This window comes from Schistocerca gregaria, chromosome 10 (genome assembly GCF_023897955.1).
Source record: "Schistocerca gregaria isolate iqSchGreg1 chromosome 10, iqSchGreg1.2, whole genome shotgun sequence".
NCBI classification, from domain to species: Eukaryota; Metazoa; Arthropoda; class Insecta; order Orthoptera; family Acrididae; genus Schistocerca; species Schistocerca gregaria.
The window spans coordinates 207,906,860-207,930,317 of record NC_064929.1 but is presented as its reverse complement, the minus strand read 5'-3'; the positions used below and the strand labels follow the sequence as shown (position 1 = coordinate 207,930,317).

Genomic DNA, 23,458 nt, shown 5'->3' with positions numbered 1-23,458 from the left:
ACACTCTTCTTGAAGAGTGGCACGTCCTTCCACGACTGCCCGACGGTGGCGACAATTTCATTACAACTTTGCCTTTGGGAATTATTAATATTCTTTATATTACAGTGCCTTCCACTGATGATACGAGTGAGACCCTTGCACAGTGATATCTCCTCCTAACTATTAAAATCCATAACATCATCAGATCCTACTTTGACTCTGAATGTCTAGGTTACCTCAGACTTGACCACTCATTTGGAAGGAAGAGATGTAAACTATGCAGTATTTTAGCTTAGGACACAGTTTGTATCCACCCATCAGCCTTCAAAACTTCCCAGGCCCCACGGCTTCACTCGCACCCCGATGATTTCCCTCTGAAATAGTGGCAGAACCCAATCGCTTCAGTCGCTCGTGAATTAAGATTGATCAGATGGATTGAAACTTGAATATCTCATGATCCGCTGCTAAGATCATTTTGTGGTTTTCATCAAATGTATTCTAATAAGATTCTCTATGTAGTTAAATATGCTTGTACTTGCTCAGTTTTTTCTTTAATAATTTTAATTTACCAAATTGTGGATGAGGGGTACAAAGAATGTGGACTGTGGACAGACATATCACTGCCACGTCCCATGGTGGTGCATTGTTGTAACACATTTCCACCAAATCAACATATTGTTCCCCTTCAATTGCAGAAAACAAGTTATCTCACAATACTTCATTGTCAGTGGATTGTGCCATTTTGGTCTGTTTCCTCTAGTTGTGTGCTACAGTACTCTGTGGCACAAAGACTTTAGTGTTTACCAGGGCACTGGTATATCTCGGCAAACAAACAAAACATTAATAAAGTAACTTTATTTTTTCTAGGTCATAATTACAACTATGTACCCCTCATATAAGAAATGCTACCTAAATGTCCCCAAAATCTAACACTAAGTACAATCCCAGATGTTTCCCCTCACTTAGCCCGCGTTAGTATGTTGTGAAAGAGTTCTCCATTACTCATCTGACCACGACGTATGTGGATAACCCGATCAGTATCAAAGAAACAAAACAATGAGGATTTGATGTTCTTCTGAACGTGACAGGCTTTCTTTGGTGGTGTAATGGTCCCTACCTTCGGCACGATACATCACCTGTAATGACCTTAGAAAGAAAATCTGAATCAGTTTGAAGGAGTTCTTTCTTTTCCCTGCAGACATTCATGTTTTGCTGTTTCTGATCATCATTCAGCAGTCGTAGTACGAACTTTGCAACAATCCTTCTCGTGTTCAATTTTTCTGACAAAATCCGCTGACGTGTGACATAATAATCCCACTATGTTATAGATGTGGATGGTCTGCCTACACTCTTTCACAGTCACATTTGAAAGAGTACTGATTTTCTGGTGTAGTGCCGGTGATAGTCCTCAATAATCATCATCATCATCATCATCATCATCATCATCTGTAGATATCCAGCCATTTTTAAAATGTTTATACGAGACATATATTTGTGTCTGGTCACGTCATTAATGAATGCTTGCACTAATGTTTTATGCATTTCTGCAGCTTTTCACCAAGTTTAAAACATAACTTGATACAGCAACAGTGTCCTCTCAGGTCAGTCATTGTAAAATTGCAAACACAAGCAAACGTCAAAATGCGAAAAGGCTCGACAACAATAAACACGTCCACTAAGATTGAAACCACTAGTGTTATTACGCTTCTCGTAGTGGTGTTTAGTTGTACTACCGTTTGTAAGTGTGGCTCGTACAAATTTTGAGAATTTTTTGGTAGCATTTAGTTATTCATCACAGAGTAGAAGTCCCAACATTCGTGGCAAGTGGGTAAGGTATCTCATTAAACGTTGGCTAGTACTTCACGGTGGAGTGATGGTGTGCCCAATAGTCTTCAGTCTCTCTAGGTGCTGCGTGCAAGTGCAGTGCAATGCCTGCCAGTATGCAACTGCTCTGTCTCCAGTTGATCTTGTTCAGCAAATTGTTAGTCTAGGGGGAAATTCCATACAGTGGGACAGGTGATAGTGAAACAATACGTCATTTCGGTAAGATATATGAGAATGCAGACTAAAATTTAAATGTGATTTCAAAAGCACAACACATTGCCACATGTAATTTTGATAACTGTTCTTTAAATTTTTTATAATATGCACGATTTACATTAGGAGGGCGAATTAATAGAACACAGTGCTTATGAGAAGGGAAGGGAATTTTGACAGGGCAACACAGTGCTTGGATTATATTGCAAATTTTAGGACATTTTGTGTAAGAAATGTGTAGTTTTGACTTCAGTATTACAAAAAGGATAGATTGATTCATTGTTATAGGAAAGGATAGATTGCTGCTCACTGTATAGTGGACATGTTGAGTTGCAGACAGGCATGACGAAAAGACTGTTGTATGTTTAAGCTTTCAGCAAAAAGGCCTTCATCTGAAGCAGAAAACACACACATGATTTCACACAAGCAAAACTAACACGCATACATAACCATTCTCTCTGGCCTTAATGGCCAGCTCAAATGTATGACAGTCTTTATGTTGTGCCTGTCTGCGACTCAGTATCTCCTCTGCTGAATTTTTCTTTTACCTGTAGTTTGTATAATGTTCCTCATCCACCTTTTTCTTAATTTTTGATCTTGTATGTGTAACGTAATTATATGTATTACTCATAATGTTTTGCCTTCCATATGCTGAATGTACACTACATGCTTTATATCACAGGTTAGCCCTCCTACAGAGAAAAGCCAGAAGACAGAAAGCAACCAAACCACAAAATTCCAGCAGCTGCAGCAGATGTTTGCAAACAGAGCATCTGGACAGGTCAGTACGCAAAGCAACCAAACCACAAAATTCCAGCAGCTGCAGCAGATGTTTGCAAACAGAGCATCTGGACAGGTTAGTACCCAGCACCTTTTCGTCGTTTGGAAATTACCTGTAGTGCGATATTCGTAATATTTCGCTAACGATGAGGCGTATCAGTATGAGATTTTGAGTAGTTCTAGTCGACCATAATATTATTGCACCTGGGAGTGAGACCACTTCATTCGGTGTTTCGTGAGTTTTTATCACGATATTTCGCAATGGCAAGTTGAACATCTTATAGTACATGCACAACTGTCTCGAAATCATTCACAGTGTGACGCACTTTCCTTAGTCAGTACTGCGCTTGTTTACCGCAACATCACTGTGTGTTCCAATGATGACTATAGGAGGCCAAATGCAATAATATTGTGGTAGGGTAACATAGTACATGTTGTTCTTGTTGTTGCCGTTTTCGTCAGTTTGAATACTAGTTTGATGCAGCGTTCTGTTCTGTTCTGTTCTGTCCTGTCCTGTTCTTGTCCGGATAAGTACTGCACCTGACATCAACTTGAACCTGCTTAGTGAAATCAACCCTTGGTCTCTTCTGCCATTTTTACACCCCCCCCCCCCCCCCCCCCCCTCTCCCCACACTTGCCTCCATCACAAAATTTACTAATCCTTGATGGTTCAGGGTGCTGTCTGTCAGCTAATTTCGTCTTTTAGTCATGTTGTGCCATAGATTTTTTGTGTCACCAGTATAATTAGGTATGTCTTCATTATTTATGTGATACGCCCATATAGCATTAAACATTTGTTGCACCTTCTAATTTTTCTGCCAATAGTTAGTTACAAGGGCGTGCTGAAACATAATGCCTCTGAATTTATGTGAAAACTCTTAAAGCTATTTAAATCAAATTAACTTTCTTAACATTATGCATCTTCACTCTTCATGTCTACATATTTATTTCTTAATGGTCACCTTGGAAATGAGCACATTTCTCCCAATGAGAAACCATTGCGGTGTTGATGGAGTCATAACCTCACCTCACTTTGCAGTGCATCATCACTATCAAATTGAACTCTTCAAAGGTGTTTTGGAAGCAGACCAATTGGGAGTGTACAAGGGCTGTTCAGAAAAGTAAGGTGACGTTTCAAATTGCACGGGCAACGTAATTCGACTATCGAGTTTTTTTTTTTTTTTTTTTTTTTTTTTTTTTTTTTTCACATATCTCAAACATATGTTCACAGTTTCAAGTGTACAGCATACTTAGTTTGTTTTTGACAGATAACAAGGTTAGACATAGTTTAGTATGATCGGCGATGTTCGATTATTATGAAAAATGGAGCAAAGAATTTGCATCAAATTTTTGAGGTAAAATGGAATCAAGTGCTCTAAAACACTTGAAATGTTGACAGTGGCATACAGGAAGCCTACATGTGGTACAAGCTCCTCCAGTGTTGAGCAGATGACAATGATGAACTTCGCTCTGGACATCCCAGCACATCAACAGATGATAACATTGAAGCTGTGAAGAAAATTGTTTTGGGCCGATCCATACCAAGTGGTCCAGCACTGGTTGCTTGACCATCTCAGAAAAAAATTATATTTGCTTGGTGGATTCCCCAATGTTTAGTAGTAACAAAAATATTAAAAAAAAATTGTTTATTATTTTGAAACGGCGGCCATATTTGTCCCAAGCCGCATCGTTTTTTCATATTTGCCAGCATCTACATTTTTTACAATTACTCAGTAGTGGATTGTCCTAAGCCTTTCGGATAAAATGTATTTAGTTAAACACACTCTGGGCTACAAATTAACATCACTATTACTTAGCTGAATGTATTCTTTAATGTATTTTTAATAGTTCAAAGGTATCAGCTACAAATTAAAAAAACTTAATTTTTGATCACTAGTTTTCCAAAGAAAGATTAATTTCTCTGCTTTAATATTTTTTCTGCTTTTACACTGTATAATATAGTTACGTTTTATAGGGTATCAATGGTGAGCAGCTTACACTTTAAAAAATACACCATTTTAAAAAATGGCATTTTTTAGTTTTTCCATTTTGTGACATGCAATATCTTTGTTGGGGGACCAAATAAAAATCTGAAAATTTACAGTTTATAGACCTTTATGATATCAAACTTTAGTATAAATTTCAATTTTGAGATTCAATTGGAAAAAAATTACAAACACGAGTCAAAAATACGCTTTTTAACATCTGCGATATCTGGTAGGCCAATCAAATAAGTATACCAATTGCATAATGTAACATACCACATTACACTAGCTAATGATTATCTGTCAAAACAACGCTATAGTAATTGTTTCAGCAGGCTAACAAGTGCATCGGCAAGCCTGTGCAAGTCTGAGTGTTGTCTTCCCCCTTAGTTGCCTACTCAAACTTATTTAGTTAGAAGTTCTTGAAGTGTGCAGTTGAAAAATAGTGTCTCAGTGTTCTGTTGGTGTTATTATTAACGAAGCATGTCATAAAAGTGTGTATGGGGTGTATCTTAAAGACGTTACTTTAATCGAAGATTGTTGTTGTTGTTGTTGTCTTCAGTCCTGAGACTGGTTTGATGCAGCTCTCCGTGCTACTCTATCCTGTGCAAGCTGCTTCATCTCCCAGTACCTACTGCAACCTACATCCTTCTGAATCTGCTTAGTGTACTCATCTCTCGGTCTCCCTCTACGATTTTTACCCTCCACGCTGCCCTCCAATGCTAAATTTGTGATCCCTTGATGCCTCAAAACATGTCCTACCAACCGATCCCTTCTTCTAGTCAAGTTGTGCCACAAACTTCTCTTCTCCCCAATCCTATTCAATACCTCCTCATTAGTTACGTGATCTCTCCACCTTATCTTCAGTATTCTTCTGTAGCACCACATTTCGAAAGCTTCTATTCTCTTCTTGTCCAAACTAGTTATCGTCCATGTTTCACTTCCATACATGGCTACACTCCAAACAAATACTTTCAGAAACGACTTCCTGATACATAAATCTATATTCGATGTTAGCAAATTTCTCTTCTTCAGAAACGCTTTCCTTGCCATTGCCAGTCTACATTTTATATCCTCTCTACTTCGACCATCATCAGTTATTTTACTTCCTAAATAGCAAAACTCCTTTACTACTTTAAGTGTCTCATTTCCTAATCTAATTCCCTCAGCATCACCCGATTTAATTTGACTACATTCCATTATCCTCGTTTTGCTTTTGTTAATGTTCATCTTATATCCTCCTTTCAAGACACTGTCCATTCCGTTCAACTGCTCTTCCAAGTCCTTTGCCGTCTCTGACAGAATTACAATGTCATCGGCGAACCTCAAAGTTTTTACTTCTTCTCCATGAATTTTAATATCTACTCCAAATTTTTCTTTTGTTTCCTTTACTGCTTGCTCAATATACAGATTGAATAACATCGGGGAGAGGCTACAACCCTGTCTCACTCCTTTCCCAACCACTGCTTCCCTTACATGCCCCTCGACTCTTATGACTGCCATCTGGTTTCTGTACAAATTATAAATAGCCTTTCGCTCCCTGTATTTTACCCCTGCCACCTTTAGAATTTGAAAAAGAGTATTCCAGTCAACATTGTCAAAAGCTTTCTCTAAGTCTACAAATGCTAGAAACGTAGGTTTGCCTTTTCTTAATCTTTCTTCTAAGACAAGTCGTAAGGTCAGTATTGCCTCACGTGTTCCAACATTTCGACGGAATCCAAACTGATCCTCCCCGAGGTCTGCATCAACCAGTTTTTCCATTCGTCTGTAAAGAATTCGCGTTAGTATTTTGCAGCCGTGGCTTATTAAACTGATAGTTCGGTAATTTTCACATCTGTCAGCACCTGCTTTCTTTGGGATTGGAATTATTATATTCTTCTTGAAGTCTGAGGGTATTTGGCCTGTCTCATACATCTTGCTCACCAGCTGGTAGAGTTTTCTCAGGACTGGTTGTCCCAAGGCCGTCAGTAGTTCTAATGGAATGTTGTCTACTCCGGGGGCCTTGTTTCGACTCAGGTCTTTCAGTGCTCTGTCAAACTCTTCACGCAGTATCGTATCTCCCATTTCGTCTTCATCTACATCCTCTTCCATTTCCATAATATTGTCCTCAAGTACATCGCCCTTGTATAAACCTTCTATATACTCCTTCCACCTTTCTGCCTTCCCTTCTTTGCTTAGAACTGGGTTGCCATCTGAGCTCTTGATATTCATACACTTGGTTCTCTTCTCTCCAAAGGTCTCTTTAATTTTCCTGTAGGCAGTAGCTATCTTACCCCTAGTGAGATAAGCTTCTACATCCTTACATTTGTCCTCTAGCCATCCCTGTTTAGCCATTTTGCACTTCCTGTCGATCTCATTTTTGAGACGTTTGTATTCCTTTTTGCCTGCTTCATTTACTGCATTTTTATATTTTCTCCTTTTATCAATTAAACTCAATATTTCTTCTGTTACCCAAGGATTTCTAGCAGCCCTCGTCTTTGTACCTGCTTTATCCTCTGCTGCCTTCACTACTACATCCCTCAGAGCTACCCATTCTTCTTCTACTGTATTTCTTTCCCCTATTCCTGTCAATTGTTCCCTTATGCTCTCCCTGAAACTCTGTACAACATCTGGTTCTTTCAGTTTATCCAGGTCCCATCTCCTTAATTTCCCACATTTTTGCAGTTTCTTCAGTTTTAATCTACAGGTCATAACCAATAGATTGTGGTCCGAGTCCACATCTGCCCCCGGAAATGTCTTACAACTTAAAACCTGGTTCCTAAATCTCTGTCTTACCATTACATAATCTATCTGATACCTTTTAGTGTCTCCAGGGTTCTTCCACGTATACAACCTTCTTTCATGATTCTTAAACCAAGTGTTAGCTATGATTAAGTTGTGCTCTGTGCAAAATTCTACTAGGCGGCTTCCTCTTTCATTTCTTAGCCCCAATCCATATTCACCTACTATGTTTCCTTCTCTCCCTTTTCCTACACTCGAATTCCAGTCACCCATTACTATTAAATTTTCGTCTCCCTTCACTATCTGAATAATTTCTTTTATTTCATCGTACATTTCTTCAATTTCTTCATCAATCGAAGATTACAGTGAAGAAAAAGGAAAAAGTGTTGTTTTACTTAGAAGTCAGCCCAGAGGTAAAATCAACATGCAAGTAGCATGAAATGAAATACTTAAAAAAATTTTCATCACATTTTTGGTCAGTCTTGCATGGATCATCAAAACATAAAGTTGAGAGATGGATCCAATCTTAGAGTTGACTATAAAGACCTTTTGGCAGTTATGGTATGCAATATTGACAGTTAAGATTGTATGATCAAGGGAGAATATGAAGATTGTCCAGGCAAGCGTTACTTGATATGTTTGAAGAACCCGAAGAAGACGATTTGATGCCTGGCAATATAAAATACAAACAATGGGTGACACAAGACAGAACTGAAATTGTGACAGTCATAAAATCATGAGAAGAATTTTTTGAAATGTTGGTGGCTAACCTTGAAAATCTGAAAATGCATTATTTTATTGCAAAGGCTCAAAGTAAATTTTTGAAAGACAAAAAGCAAACCTTGGCAGCTGATGAATGCTTAGTTCTTGCTGACTTTTCAAAAAAACTATTCCTTTGTTGTTCAAGATGAAGTATAAGGGCACCACTAAACAGCAGCACCCTTCCATAAGAAAACTGACTTACTTTTTGGATGGGGCAGCAAGTCAATATTTAAAAAAAATGTTAACATCTCTGTTCATAAAGAAGATTTTGGGTTTGATGTAGAATGGCTTTTTCTCACTTCATGCCATGGAAAGAATGCTTGATGGTGTCGAGGGCACAGCAAAGCGAGCTGTCACAATGGCAGATCTGCAGCGGACCGATGACAATCATATCGTAACACTTCAAGAAATGTTTGAATTCTGTAAAAAAACACATCAAAGGAATTACGTATGTTTTTGTACAATGTGAGGAAATACGAGAAGTCTATGACAGTGTCTTGAAGGAAAGGTGCAACACTTGTGAACTTAATCATTGTGGAAAACATGTACAACTGGTTCTTCAAAATAGACATAGTGGTTTGTGTTTATGATGAACAGTGGCGGATTGGCAAAGTTGATAATATTGATTGTCAAAAAAGATGTACATGTATTCTATCACCCTCCAGGACCAAGGACATCTTTAAAAAAAAATTGAGAAGAATCAAGTTTGGATGCCACTTAAAAATGTACTGAGGAAGCTGTCTCCCATGGAATTTACAATTGTGACTGGGTGAACTAATAATCTAACACCCAAACTGATTGAACCAATTTCTCAAATGTACAATGATGGATGTACTAAAACAAACAACAAGAGAGCAGTATAATGTAATTAGGAGGCTTAGTTTCAATAAAAAAAAAAAGTAAGTAATCATAGATATGATTAAATTATATACAGTAACTGATATATTTTGTTCCATAAGCCATGATATCGCAGATGTTAAAAAATGTATTTGTGGCTTGTATTTGTAATTTTTTTTCCTTAAATTCCAATTGAATCTCAAAGTTGAAAGGTATACTGATGTTTGATATCATAAAGGTGAAATTTTCAGATTTTTATTTGGTCCCCCAACAAAGATATTGCAGGCCACAAAATTAAAAAATTCCATTTATTTTAAAAATAATGTATTTTTTAAATGCAAACTGCTCACCATTGATACTCCATAAAAAGTAGCTATACTATACAGTGTAATAGCAGAAAAAATATTAAAGCTGAGAAATTAATCTCTCTTTGGAAAACTTCTGTTCAAAAATAGTTTTTTGTGGCTGATAACTTTGAACTATTAAAAATATATTAAATAATACATTCAGTTAAGTGATAATGATCTCAATTTATAGCACAGTGTGTGTTGAACTAAATGCATTTTATCTGAAAGGCTTAGGACAATCCACTGCTGAATAATTGTGAAAAATGTAGATGCTTGCAAATAAGAAAAAACGCATGCGGCCTGGGACAAATACGGCCGCCATTTCAAAATAATAAACAATAAAATCATTGTAAAAAAAATTTGTGAGAACTAAACATTGGGAATTCACCCAGCAAATATAAATTCTTTCTCAGATGGTCAAGCAACCAATTATTTTTTTTGTGGATTGGCCCTTTTGGAAAATTGTCAAACTGCTATAAGAGAAGTTGCTGAGGATGTTGGCATATTGGCCAGCTCAATTTTTTCAGATGATTTGGGCACGAGACATGTGTCAGTGAAGTTTTTTTGAAAACGTCTCAATTTTGATCAGAAGAACCGTCACATGAGCATCGCACAGGAGCTCTTGAATGACGTCGGTGATGATCCTGATTGGCTGAAAATGGTCATAACTGGTGACAAAACATGTGTTGATGGTTGTGATGTCGAATACAAAGCCCTGTTGTCCCAATGGAAGCATCCCAGAGAGCCAAGACCGAAAAAAGCATGCCAAGTTATGTCAAAGTTTTGCTCTCTGTTTCTCCCCCCCCCCCCCTTCCAATTACCCTGTCATAATGCATCATGAATTTTTGCCTCAAGGTCATATGGTCAATAAGGAGTATTACCTTGACGTTAAGCACCGTTTGTGAGGAACAATTAGCAGAAAATGTCCAGAATTGCGGAAAAACAATCCATTGCTTTTGCATCACAACAACTGAGGAAATAAAAACTGTGTCACTGGAAGTACTGAAGGCTATGCCAAAAAGAGGTTGAGAGGAGTGTTTTGAGGATTCTGAGAAGCATTGGCACAAGTGTGTTGTATGTGAGGGTGATTACTTTGAAGGGGACAACATGAATATTGTTGAGTAAATAAATATTTTTTTCATAAAAATATAAAGTCACTTTACTTTTTGAACACACCTCATATGGATGATGATTGGTGATAGTGAACCTGAAGTGTTGGATTGTTGCAGATGTCACAGTACTCCTGTGTGGTCTGGCATTGTCTTGCTGAAAGAGAGGGTGCTCCTTGTGTGGACAAACTCTTTTGAATTCGAAACTCAATTGTGTCATGCTGTTTCTCACACACTGCCATTATTATGTTACGTACCATCATGTTACATGCTACAATTCGGAGCTCTCTAGTGGCTTTAAGAGTTTTCACATTAAAACTTTGGAGCCCTTACTTTTCAGCACACTCATAGTTTAATGTTACATGGATCATTTGTATGATAAATCAGAATGATACAAAATGATTCATTTTACAGTAACATCCCAAATTAATTTTTAAATATGGCCTCAGGTTGAACAGTTATAACATCTTTTTTTTTTTAAAAAAATGTGCAGATTTGAGTAAGTAATTCCTACTTGCCATGTTTTATACATTACCCTATTAAAATTTCTTGTACAGAATAGGAGGAGTTGTAAAGGAGAAACTTTTCAATTTGTTTTCAAATTTTACTTTTACGTCTGTCAGACAATGTATATCACTTGCTAAATGATCAAATATTTTAGTTGCAGCATTATGCAGTCCTTTTTGTGCTAAGGTCAATCTTAATGTGAAGTAATAAATGTCATTTGTTCTCCTGGTATTGTAATTATCTACTTCATTGTTCAATTTCCACTACAGTGGGTAATTTACAGAAAACTGTGAAGCTGTAATCAAAATCCTGAACTCCTTAAACAGATTTATAGGAGATGATTGTTGGCGAGTGCCACATATTATTCCTACAGCACGTTTTTGAGCTTACCCCAGAATAATATTCCAGAGCAGATTATGAACTGCAGACTTTGGTTCATCTTCTCCACAACATTTTCTATGTGATGATTAGAATTTTTGTTGTTTGTAACTCTTCTCCATAGGTATTCAGTTGAAATTACAACCTTTAAATTTGAAGTATTTACCGTGAAACCAAAGTTTAAGGTTTTTTGGTACTCGCGTGGAGGATCTCACGATTAGTGGTGTTTTCTTTTTTTGTCCAATTGCCACTTTTTTGCTCTATGCAGATGTCTCGTCTAAGTCATTTTGCAGTTCATTTTGAGCTTCTGATTACTACATTATATGTTAGACAGAATTGTCTCCAAATAATGAGAGGGGGGTGCTCTGATTGCCTCAGAAATCACTTGTTTAGATTAAGAACGTCAAAGGGTCTATAACGCTTCCCTAGAGAACCCAGATATCACTTATGTTTCACTTGGTAACATCCTGCCAGTTACTACAAACTGTGAACATTCAAACAGAAAATCATGAATAGCATCACGCAACTGAGATGATGATCCACAGACATGAAATTTTACCTTCAATAAGTGTAAAAATGTGGTATCAGTATGAGATTCCACATCAGTAACACTCTTTACTTCATGTGAGTAAAGAGGTAGTTATGTTTTGCAAAAATGACAGTTTTTCTTTTTCTTTCTTTCTTTCTTTCTTTCTTTTTTTTAAAAAAAAAAGAAAAGAAAAGAAAAAGACAGAAAAGGCTATTTCATAATGTTGGAACACAACATATTTTCCAAAATCCTGCGCATCTGTAAAACTGTGCTGAAAAGCCAATGGACAATGTCTCACTAAGGCTGAGGTACACTGTAGCTGAGTAGTGTAAATGACAGTATACACTTTGCAATAAAATTATTTATTAACATGACTAAACTACAAACAGCTTCTGAGAATGAATGCCCACGCAACTTGATGACAGAAATGCCAATCCTTGACAGTGCCTATCAGGTGCACACTAGAAGTGTAGAGATGTACATGGCGTGAGGATAAGTAATGGCACAGTTCCACAAGGCTGGGAGCTCACAAGCATTCCACTGACGAGCAGCAAAGTGTCGTTACAACACTGTCGCACTAGGTAATGAGATGGAAATGGAGTGTCATGTGGGGTTCACAGTGTAGGTAAGATGGTTCCTCAATAGGCAGCGGTTGATGTCTGTCAATATCAGAGTCTCGTAGCTGCTGGCTGTCAGTCAGTTGGAGCCTGGAGCAGAACTGGCTTTCAAAGGTTGGAGTGCCTAGTGCGCCAACCTAAGTAGGCATCTGTGGAAAAGAATTCGCGCAGTTTCGTCTGGAGTCGTGGGTATGTGTACACGAGTAGATGCTTTCAACTGTTGCACTGTGTACCATGATTTGCTTGTTACGTAGTTGCATGGTTTGCACCCGTGGACACGTGGCAGCTGCCGGAGGCTCGACGGTATGCAGTTCAGAAGGAGAGTTCCCTAACAGTGGGATAAACTTTTTGAGACCATTTATATGGTGACGTTGGTTAAAGTCCTAGTTAGTACAGTTTGCAGCCATTCACCCTGATGGGCCTTTGTTTATGGATAATCAATGGAAAAAAAAAAATTGGAATTTCACGTGATGCTGCACTGCTTTAAAAAGTAATGATCAATACTCTTGATTACATAGTGTAATTGTTAAGGTAAAGGCCTTACAAAAGGTTGTAGATTGATATCTCATCAGATGCTTCGAAATTTATTTTTAAATCTTTTCCAAAATGATTATTATTATTATCATCATCATCATCATCATCATCATCATCATCATCATCATCATTATTAGTAAATGTCCCCATTGGAGAACAATAAGCAAGTGATTTTCAATCTTTCTTAGGGTTCTTATCATTTTCCCAGCATTGTTGTATTTTGTCCCCGAAGGCCTTCTTTCTTCAGGCCTTCTTTCTTCAGTCCTTCTTTCTTCAGTCCACTTTGGTCAGTTAGGTTTTGGTTCCATCTCTGGAATGAACTTCCACATACCAATTTTTCTTCTGAATGTATCCCTGTCTGATGTGTTTGTTACACCAATTTTAGAGTTTGTCAAATCCTTCTTAACTTCAGTTAGCCAAGATACTGATGCTTTAAGGGATGTCACATAGTCCAATACACATTTAGCAAGTCTGTTACCAGGTAATCTGTCTATGTGTCTGTAGAACTTCATCTCTTTCTGAGATGACAATTACCATCCAAAAAACTGTACATCTCATAAGGAAAAATATTTTTTGACATCTCTGTAAAGTCAACACAAATATATTATTTTGTCTTTTGTTTTTTAAGTGATAGATTGTCAATTTAAATATTATGGTAGATAAATAAAAATAATTAAATTCACATACACAAAGATTTAAAGTGGAATAAGAATGATAGGAAGAAAAAATGAGAGTAATTGATTAACATGATGGAACAGAGGAAAAGATATAAGAAAATTGCATTTAAACCAAGTAATTGTATAAAAATAATTGTCAAACTCATTACAATCAAGATTTAACAAACAAACATTTCAAAGCACCTGATGAGATTTGATCCCACGATCTTATGTGATACCGGTATATTTATGAATATACTTCGCAATCAATCTGTATAAAATTTCTTTCTTAAGTTGTATATCATCACACAAAATACCAAAATTTCTTATTGTCAGTTACTCTCAAACAAGGGCCCATCTGGTTGAATGGCTGCAGAATACCTGAGACCTTAACATACATCACTGTATTGATGGTTTCAAAAGTTTATACCACCCCTGGGTATTCGCCCTTGTCAGTGACTCTTCCATTAGCAAACATCCTCCAAAGTTGTGCAGGGACTGTATTTGGTCCACGAAGAATATAGGTAAAGTGTGGTGACTGAACATACAGGGGAGCAGCCCTGCCTATACTGCATAGACGTATCTGTGGAGCTGTACTGCCGTGTCGAGTTCAGTCGAGCACCGGAGGTGTGGGCTACGTAATGTACCTGTGACGGTGACAGTCATGATGTAGGTGCTCTCCATCATCAGTCACCAGTGGTGCTGGCCTAACTGTTTTGACCACCTCACTGTTGGACTCCAACTATGGTTCCTGTGTCTCTTATCTCACCTTTCCATCCTAGCACAGCCTCTCAGTGCTGCACCTGTCCCCCCCCCCCCCCACTCCCATGCTTCACTACAGCATCTCCCCTGACCCCTAACTTGCTGTCCCTGCCTCTGCCTCTTCTGTCCCCACCACCCATCTCAGCTGAGATAACTACTCACAGCACAGCATTCGGTGCCTCGGTAGACACGAGGAGAGGTTGCCGGGGTTGATTTTTTTTTTTTTTTTTTTTTTTTTTTTTTTTTAAAAAAAAACTGTGCATACGGCGATAAAGTTTAGGATCCCACATATCACGCAGTGCAGCTAGTCATGCTGGCAGCCCCCCATTTGCAAGTAGTCAACAAGAAGTTGTGTAGTTTTGGCTCATCCTCTACTGCTTCAAAAGCAGTAGCAGTAAGCAGAATGGCAACATAGCGTAACGGTTAAAGTTCGTTAACTACATGCGGAAAATTGCGTGTTAAAATCCACTCAGCTGCTTTGAGATTTTTTATTTTTTAATCTTAATTGAAATGTTTTTGATTATTATTTCTATTTAGTTAATTGGTTTAAATGTATTCTTTTATTATTTCTAATCCTATGTCATGCTATTTTAATCAACATTTTAACTTTATGATTTGCTGTCAACCTTTCTACCTTTCATGTTTTTCCATCTGGAAACTCTGCACCTATGAATTAAATTTTTTTAAATTTAACTATCATAATTTTCAATGTTTAAAGACTATCAATTAAAAACAAAAGACGAAATTTTTTTGTTGACTGAGCAGTGATGTAAAAATTGAATCTTGCATTGCGAGATGTAAATTTTTCTGGATTGTAATCATAACACAAAGATTTAAAACATAAATTCTTGTTGAACAATGGTCAGAATATTGCAGATGAAGATTTAAGTGAAGGCAGGGTTATGACTAAAAAGGAAGCCAAGAGAAATGGAAAAACAGAAATAATGAAAGGAGTGGACAAAATTATAAAATGGCGAAACAAAAGACATCAAACCAAAGGAAATAAATAATACTAATTACAATCTTATGAACAAAATTCTAGATTAAATGAAGACACCATGAGAGAAAATGGAAAAAGCTAATGCAATGATTAAAGTGAGAATGTGGATTAGAAATAAAGAATTTGCAAGTAAACCATTTAATTGAGTAAAAACAAAAGCAAAATAATTTTGCAGGGATTAAAAAATAAAATATTTCACAGCACCAGAAAAGAATTCAAATCCACAACCATCTTTATATGAGGAATTCACTTTAGCCATTACACCACGCCACTAATCTGCTTACTGTAAATATTTTTAAAACTCTGTAGCACAGTGCACAATAAGTCCCCCCCCCCCCCCTACCTCTCTGTTCATTACTTGCAAATTAGGGTCCAACAGAATGAATGGTTGAAGGTGTGATGCCTGGGAACCTAACATACACAACTGTAAAGAGGGTTTCAAAAGTTAATCCCGCCCTTGGGAATTCTTGCCTATGCTATTTATCAAACACATTTAATTCTGTTCTAGGTTACACTTGAGCAAATACCTTCAGAAACTAATATCTAACACTTGAAGTTGCATGAAATGTTAACATATTTCTCTATTGCCAGTCTGCGTTCTCCTTATTTTTTTTATTTCTCATTTTCTAATCCATTTAATTAACACTTCTGTTTAAGTTTCATTGAATTTTCAAGCATTGTACTATACAGAACATGGCTAATTGCATAACATTTGAGTTTTATATTATTTTGACATACCTTGATTTGGGTGAATGGAATTCGTTTTTGACATTATGTATGTTTTTCAGCCAAATAATAACTTGTTAAATGAAGAATACAAGCGATCGTCAGAGGAGAGGGATGAAGTCATCGCTTTGGATGGAAGTCCAAAGTCTCAAAACCAGGTACTAATTTTGCTGTTACTGTTTAGAATTCATTTATACACATTTGCAATAGTTCATCAGATCCTGGCTACTAAACTAGTATATGCTCTAATTGATGGTACTCTCCAATCATTTTATTTTATCTGTAAAGCAGGATCTACATTTTACATCAGCAGTGTAATGTAACAGCTATTAAAGATTAATTTGATGTTCTTGAACACACATGCTATGAACCCCCCCCCCCCCCCCCCCCCTCCCTCATCACATCACATCACATTAATTTATTTTATTATTTACTGAAAATCGGGTTTATGTGTGGGTCTATGCTACACTTTTCTTGATGTTGTTCATGATTTCCAAGTGGCCAAGTGGATCTATCCTGATGGAAATGTGTTGTAGATGGTTTTTCACAATCAGTTTTGACCAACCGCCTTGCTGTCTGATGGTATGAAATGCTCATGATACCTTTTCATGAAATCTGATGAAGCATGAACAAGGTGAAACACATTATTTGTAAATGACTTTTGTCACCCTTTAATAATGTCGTCGTCATTCCATGCTGACTTTTCCGTTGTTCAATAAACATAATTTTAATATATTTTGGGAACTTTGGGATAGCACATGGTAGAATACTAAACACCTTGCAGAGATTTCTTCATAGATCTAACAACACATTTTTATTGGCCATCACTGGTAACCCACCTTGTGCTGCATGCTCTTATTATCGCAATAAGATGTCTGTTACAAATTTTTGCTTACTGCAGTTGCAGCGGGCGTACTCTCGGCAGTGTGAAGAGCTCAAACTTCTCAAGAAGCAGCTGGCAAACCGTGAGAGGCGCGTCTCAGAGCTGGAAGAGGAAGTGCAGCGGCTGCGCAAGGCGCTCGGCAAGTAGAGACGTGCAGCGAGGAGCTGTGGATTGGAAGCTTTCAATGTTACCAGGGGGGTCCTGGCGATCCCCTGCTTAATGTTTTTAAGCTGTTTTAACACTGTTTACATTTTATGACCTAGCTTTGACTAGGTCAAGAGGCAATGGACTGCTTTAGCTTATCGACGTTCCTGTCACTATTACACGGGCTGTTTTGTAAGTGCTGAAGATCAGTGACAAATGTTGGGCACTTAAACAGAGCTACATTCTGCTTCTTTACACATTTTGGAGGAAGCTAGCAGAACATTGCCAGCAAAGCCATATTCTCGGTGCATGTGCGCACACATTCAGTCAGTTCGAGAGTAGTGTAATGTTAGTGTTTCGGCGATATTCCTTGCTGTGTTGCTTTGCTGTAACAAAGTTTCTTATGATATGCAAGTAACTGTCCTAGTATTACATTTTTGATAACAGTGAATCGAAAGAATTGAGTCACATCATTTATGTTAATTTCTAACTCACTCTACCTGGAGTAAATTAAAAATACTGTTTAAATGTCTGTATGAATCATATGAAACATTTTTTTGTAATTTGTTTTTGTTATTAATGTATTGACATGTGGTGTCCTTTTTGTACAGCGTCAGGAGTTCTGGAAGACTTTCTTGCCCCCTTGTAATGAAAAGTTGCTTTGTAATAGTCTACCAAAATAGGAATAACCAGTAAAAATGTTTGTGGGTTACATGTATGATGTGTAATATTATTGGGATTTATTTCATCTGTAACTAACAGTATATGCCTCGTACTAAATTCATACCATTACTACTTGATGTACTTAAATAAATTTGTACACAAGATACCTAAAAGGAAAAAGAAACAACTGTGTTAGAATAAAAAGTGTTAAAACTTGAAAGATATTAAGGAGAGGTACAGAAAACAATAGCTCTGTTAATCTTGGTTTTTGTTCATGTATTTAAACTCGAATCGGTTTTTTCATTACTTTTTTATAAAGAACAATTTTTAAAAAATCCACTTAAAGAATTAATTCTACAGCTGTCATAAATTGAATTGTACACGAACACTATTAACCAAACAACTTAAAATTGTGTAAATGTGGATTTTATTCTTCCTGACAATAGCTTCAGCTATTTTCATATCTCCCAATGTTAATATTCCTAATCATAAAAATTGTTTAACTGTGCAGTATGTTGACAAGAAATTTGTGTGAAACTGCTTGGAAGGAAATCTTTATCATTTGGCATTTTAGCTCAGGCTGATGACCTTAAAACATAGCATTTTTCCTACCAAAATAAATGCTACAGCCATGATGTAGGAAAAGTATAACTACTGAAATTCCCAAATTATTCCTGTGCACTGTTGTGTAAAATAATTAGTTATTTATTTCATTGGGTGCATTTAAATTGCAAGCAGGTGCTTGGTTTCTTTGCTCTGTTAAATTACCTTTTTCTGCATAATTGTGTGTTTAATTGAATTTGTGACAACCTGTTTTATATTTGATAAATTCACACATGTATATCTGTCTGATTAAAAACTGAGACGAATTTGCTTCAGGTATCTGGGTTATTCCCAGTCTAGCACTGTTTCAGCTTGTCTCTTTTCTTCTGCCATTTATTTCGCTGAGAGTGTTGTTTTGCTAATGGGGTGTGTCTGTAGTAATTGTAAAATCTTGCTCTGCTGATTTTATTTGCCATATCCGTATTGCACATCTTCAGAGTGGAGACAAGTAACAAAATATGAGATTAAGAATGTGTTATTGTATTGTAGAATGTAATCAGTGTAACTTTGCAGCTGGTAAATAGCTGCTATTGTTCTCTGACATTTGAAAAAATCTTAATGAAACTAATGTACCATTAATGTAAATATTGGCTACATTTTGTAAGTATATATTTGATACTAGTTTCATTTAAGAAACAGGATAGCTTAGATCAGTGGTTTAAAGAGTAAAGGAAATTGGGAAGTATTGCTTGAAGTTGGTTTTAAATAAGTAAGTGATGTTTGCAAAAAAGGTTCTGGGAAAGCTAATAGAGGCTGTTCAGTTACCAAAGATTGAAAACTGTCTTTCATAAATAAGGCACAACTTTGTGGTTCTGAAACTATTTGTGGGTGATACAGACTGGAAGTTTCACGGAAATTTGATTGCATTTGGTAGGCTTCATGTTCAGTTTTTGAATACGTCAGAGAGCAGGTTTTCCTTCTAAACATTAGGCCTGGTATTGAATAACAGTTGTTGTAGACTACCACAGTTCTCTGAAATTGTGATTAAGCAGACATTTGTATAACTATCACTTCGGGGGGTGAAGAAGGGGAGAAACTTCAGCATTACACATTATAACAAAGCTCTTTGCAGAATGTGGGAAATATTTCATTTTTGTGTCTGTCAGGTTTGTCTTTCCTTTCTTGATTGATTCTCGAACAGGATGTGTTCAGACAATGTAACTTAAAAAGCTCATAAAATAAAATTGTACTGTCTCCACTACTTCAGTTCTGTACCTGTAACAAATCTATCTTCATGGATGTGGGGACCATTTTGTTGTAGATTTTTTGAACTCTGGAAGGTGACACACTGAGTACCCAGCAGTAGTGATAAATCATCTTATGTACTGCAGTATTCTTGGCACTAATTGTTCCTTGAATAAAGTCAGGCTATGACATATTCTTCTGTCAGAACTCTCCATACAATCTCAGGGGAAGTATCTTCTACAAAAGCTGTTATTCAGAAGAGTGTACTGGTCACAGATAGTCATCCAATTTTCTGTGGTTCCAGTTTATTATGAGACTTAGCATGCATTCCATGCCATGACACGTGTAATTTAGACACTTTTAATGTTTGAAGCTTAATGTTGTCAAAAAAATTTGCAGGCTTGCTACAGTATACAAAGGGATCAAATAATTTGACATATTTAACTTTTATATGGAGATATAAAGGCCACTTGTTCATTTTCATTTTTAAATAGAGCAACTCTTCAAAGATAAAAATGATTATATATTGCAGAATGGTGCCAAGTGTGATCCTAACTGTGGCAGGAAGTTAGCTGTACCACATGTCAAAATATAGTTGCATTAAAACGTGTTTTTGCAGTGTTGTTGCCGGCCCCTGTGGCCGAGGTTCTAGGCGCTTCAGTCAAATCCTGCTTCAGGCATATATCTGTGAGATGTCCTGCACTGTTTGGTAGTTTTAGCATAGAAATATACAACAGAAAATGTGACTGCTAGCTGTTAATTTAAAATGTAAGAGATCAGTGCTAACAGTAAAAATGATGAAATAAACATCTGAGGGGTTAAGATATCAAAAATGTTAAGAGTAATTTCTGTTGGGTCTTATTCTGTACATTCAATGCACAGTTACATGAAAAATATTTTTTCTTTCTTTCATGTAGTTGCCAGATCAGCTTTATTAATATCCTTTCTTTAAAAAAGAAAGTTTAGATTTCTGCTGTAGGTAAGTTGATTGAAAAGCAGTCATATTACTAAAGTGTGTCAAAAGTCTTGTTACACACAGTCAGACATAAACTAAATTAGTATGGGGCAAAGTGCATGCAAGTAGTCATTATTTGTGGCTGAGCAAGTGGAATGTAGTTCCAGGATCAGTGATCATGATATTGCGCTGGAAACATGAGAAGCAGAAACCACTTTTTTATTGTGGTACCAGTGTCTTCATTGATCATTTGAAGAATTCATGACATTGCTCTACTTGGAACAATAGCAATGTATACCTCGTTTCTACCCCAGTCTCTTTCTTAGATATAGACATGATGCTGGTACTTTCACCTGGATTACAGTTTGTTTGTCATATAACAGCTGTCAATGTTCCTCAGTGAAACTCCTCCCCCAAAAAATCTGGGAAATTCATGAACTGAAAAGAGAAGGGTACAGTTGCAATGCAATTTGGGAACTTCACCAACCAAATTTTGTCCCTCAAACTGCTCAGTTAGTTAACCATATATGAAATTAGTTTAAAGCTTGTTTTTGGGTACCCACCTGTAAGATTTTTGGCTGTCATTTGTTTAAGGAAAAATGTGTGTAGGTATGATATATTACCACAAAACTGTAATGTATACTTAAACATTTAGTACTGCTATCTCTCTCTCTCTCTCTCTCTCTCTCTCTCTCTCTCTCTCTCTCTCTCTCTCTCTCTGTCTCTCTCTCTCTCTCTGATTTACATATCAGCATATAAGAGCAAATTCAGTAGAAGGTTTAAGCTTTGGCAGCTTAGCAAAGAAGACTGATTTCTGCAGTATTTACCAGTCACATACACAATTCTGTTTGACTATTTTGGGATGAAGCAAAGAAAAGGTTTTGGAAAGAGACTGAGAAAGTTGTCAGTGTAGGGGAATAGAATTTATATCCCTTGTCCTGTACAACTTTTTATTTGATATGGTCTTTTTTTTTATCTTATCCAGAAAGAATGATTTCACAGTTTCTGATATGGGAACTTGAGTGGAATTTTCAGGACTTTACACCAAAGTACTTTGCATTTAACTCTTAAGAGTATATTCTAGATGTTAATAGTTATTATTTGTGTTAAAAATATTTTTGTAACACATTTTCATATGAGACAAGGCTAGTTGTATAAGTAAGTAGGTGAGCCAAAGAATATGCCAGAGGTAATATCTTCTGGAAGGAGTCTGTGATTGTGTAGTGAAAAGGGAAATGTAGGTATGTGAAGTGTGTTTCTGTGGGTAATGTTTGGGACTGATTGTCATGGAATTTGTACTACCATATGAAAATGTAATGTAATAGCCACATATAAAGCTTGTATAGGAATTGAGGTGTGTGCAGTAATGTGTAAATACATTAAACAATGTACCTGTGAGTAGTGGTTACGTCCATATCTGTTCAGTCTGGTTGCTGTGGTGTATTCAAATTGTCTGACAGTATAGTTGGGTACATCAGGCATAGGTTGTTCAAATCACCTTCATTTTGTACAGGAGTACATGGAAAAATACTGTAGTGCGTTCCTCACAAAAGAATGTCTCAGTTGCAAACTGCTTGTTTTCAAGCTACAAGTCATCTGCCCAGGTGTTTGTTTTCTGCTGTAAAAACAAAATTTATTGGGATGTCATTACCTATAGTTTTTGCCATGTGGCAGCATTGCCCTTTTTGAGTGCACACTGCTGCAATCAGTGCAGAGTTGTAATACACCAAATATCAAGTGTTTCAGTACCAGCATGCACATTTCTTTGGACGATGAATACTTCATTTGCTGTACATACATGTTCATACTGACACTAAATCAGGTCACATACCTCCCCACAATTACTGAGAACACGGTTATATTAGTCTGGATTTACAATTATAATTCCACTTCAAATAGACTTGAACAGTAAATTAGGACATGAAGTTGCAAGTAGAAAATTATAATTTGTGTGTGCATCACATTAAGGTGCTTAATTCAAACAGTTGTACTTGAATAACTTACATGCACAAATCCTAACATTGTATTCTTAATTCCAACATTCCATTTTTTTTTTAATGCAATGGTGACAAGTTTGCTCGTGGATATGCATTAATGAAACAAATTTATATACGTGTTGTAAAATTTGTGTGAGGGTAATTACTTTGTGTAAAGTGGTCCACAATCTTTGTAAATGATTGTAATATGAAGAGGAAACATTGCCATATTAGAAATATTTGCTTCTGAGCAACACAAAATGTGTGTTGCATGCTTTTGGCAATCATGTTTTGACACTTTCTGTATGTCATAGTTCCAGGTGTTTCAAAGATAAGCTTTACAGTAGTTGGCAATGCAGTGTCACAGCTGTCTATTTTTCATAACCATGTACTTGTGGTAAATACAGTCATTTTCTCAGTGTGTCATGAATGCTTAATTAAAAATAAATCAATGGATAAAATCTTACATCTTTAATTGTGTTTATTTTTTTTAATCCCCTTAATTATTCCAAAGAGAATAAAGGAAGAGGACAAATTGATTCTCTCTCGTGTTAATTGCAAGTGGCATTTAACTTCATAAGACAGAGCAATTTGATAGATTTGAACATTACACCTGTATTGACAAATCTTATGTGTCTGAATAAACCTCAAGAAATTACTGTTGCTATTCAATGAGAATTTAGATGGCACCTTCCTTGTGCAACATTAATGCTAGAATTCCTGTGAATGTGACACAGCAGGAAGGTCATTTTGACTCAACATCAAAACATTTTTTATATATAA

General features: G+C 36.6%; 1 protein-coding gene across 10 annotated transcripts in view; it reads left to right on the top strand.

Moving 5' to 3' along the window:
- Positions 1-23,141, top strand: part of LOC126293484 (coronin-2B-like) — a 114,308-nt gene extending 91,167 nt beyond the window's left edge. For 7 of the 10 annotated variants that reach the window (XM_049986730.1, XM_049986729.1, XM_049986733.1 and 4 more), the window contains 3 exons: positions 2,699-2,872; positions 16,329-16,424; positions 17,168-23,141. In XM_049986730.1, the coding sequence (XP_049842687.1) occupies positions 2,699-2,872; positions 16,329-16,424; positions 17,168-17,296 (399 nt within the window). In that variant the 3' untranslated portion in view covers positions 17,297-23,141. The remainder of the gene's footprint in view (positions 1-2,698; positions 2,873-16,328; positions 16,425-17,167) is intronic. The other 3 variants (XM_049986736.1, XM_049986731.1, XM_049986738.1) reach the window with 1 other exon arrangement.
- The last annotated feature ends 317 nt before the right edge of the window (positions 23,142-23,458 follow it).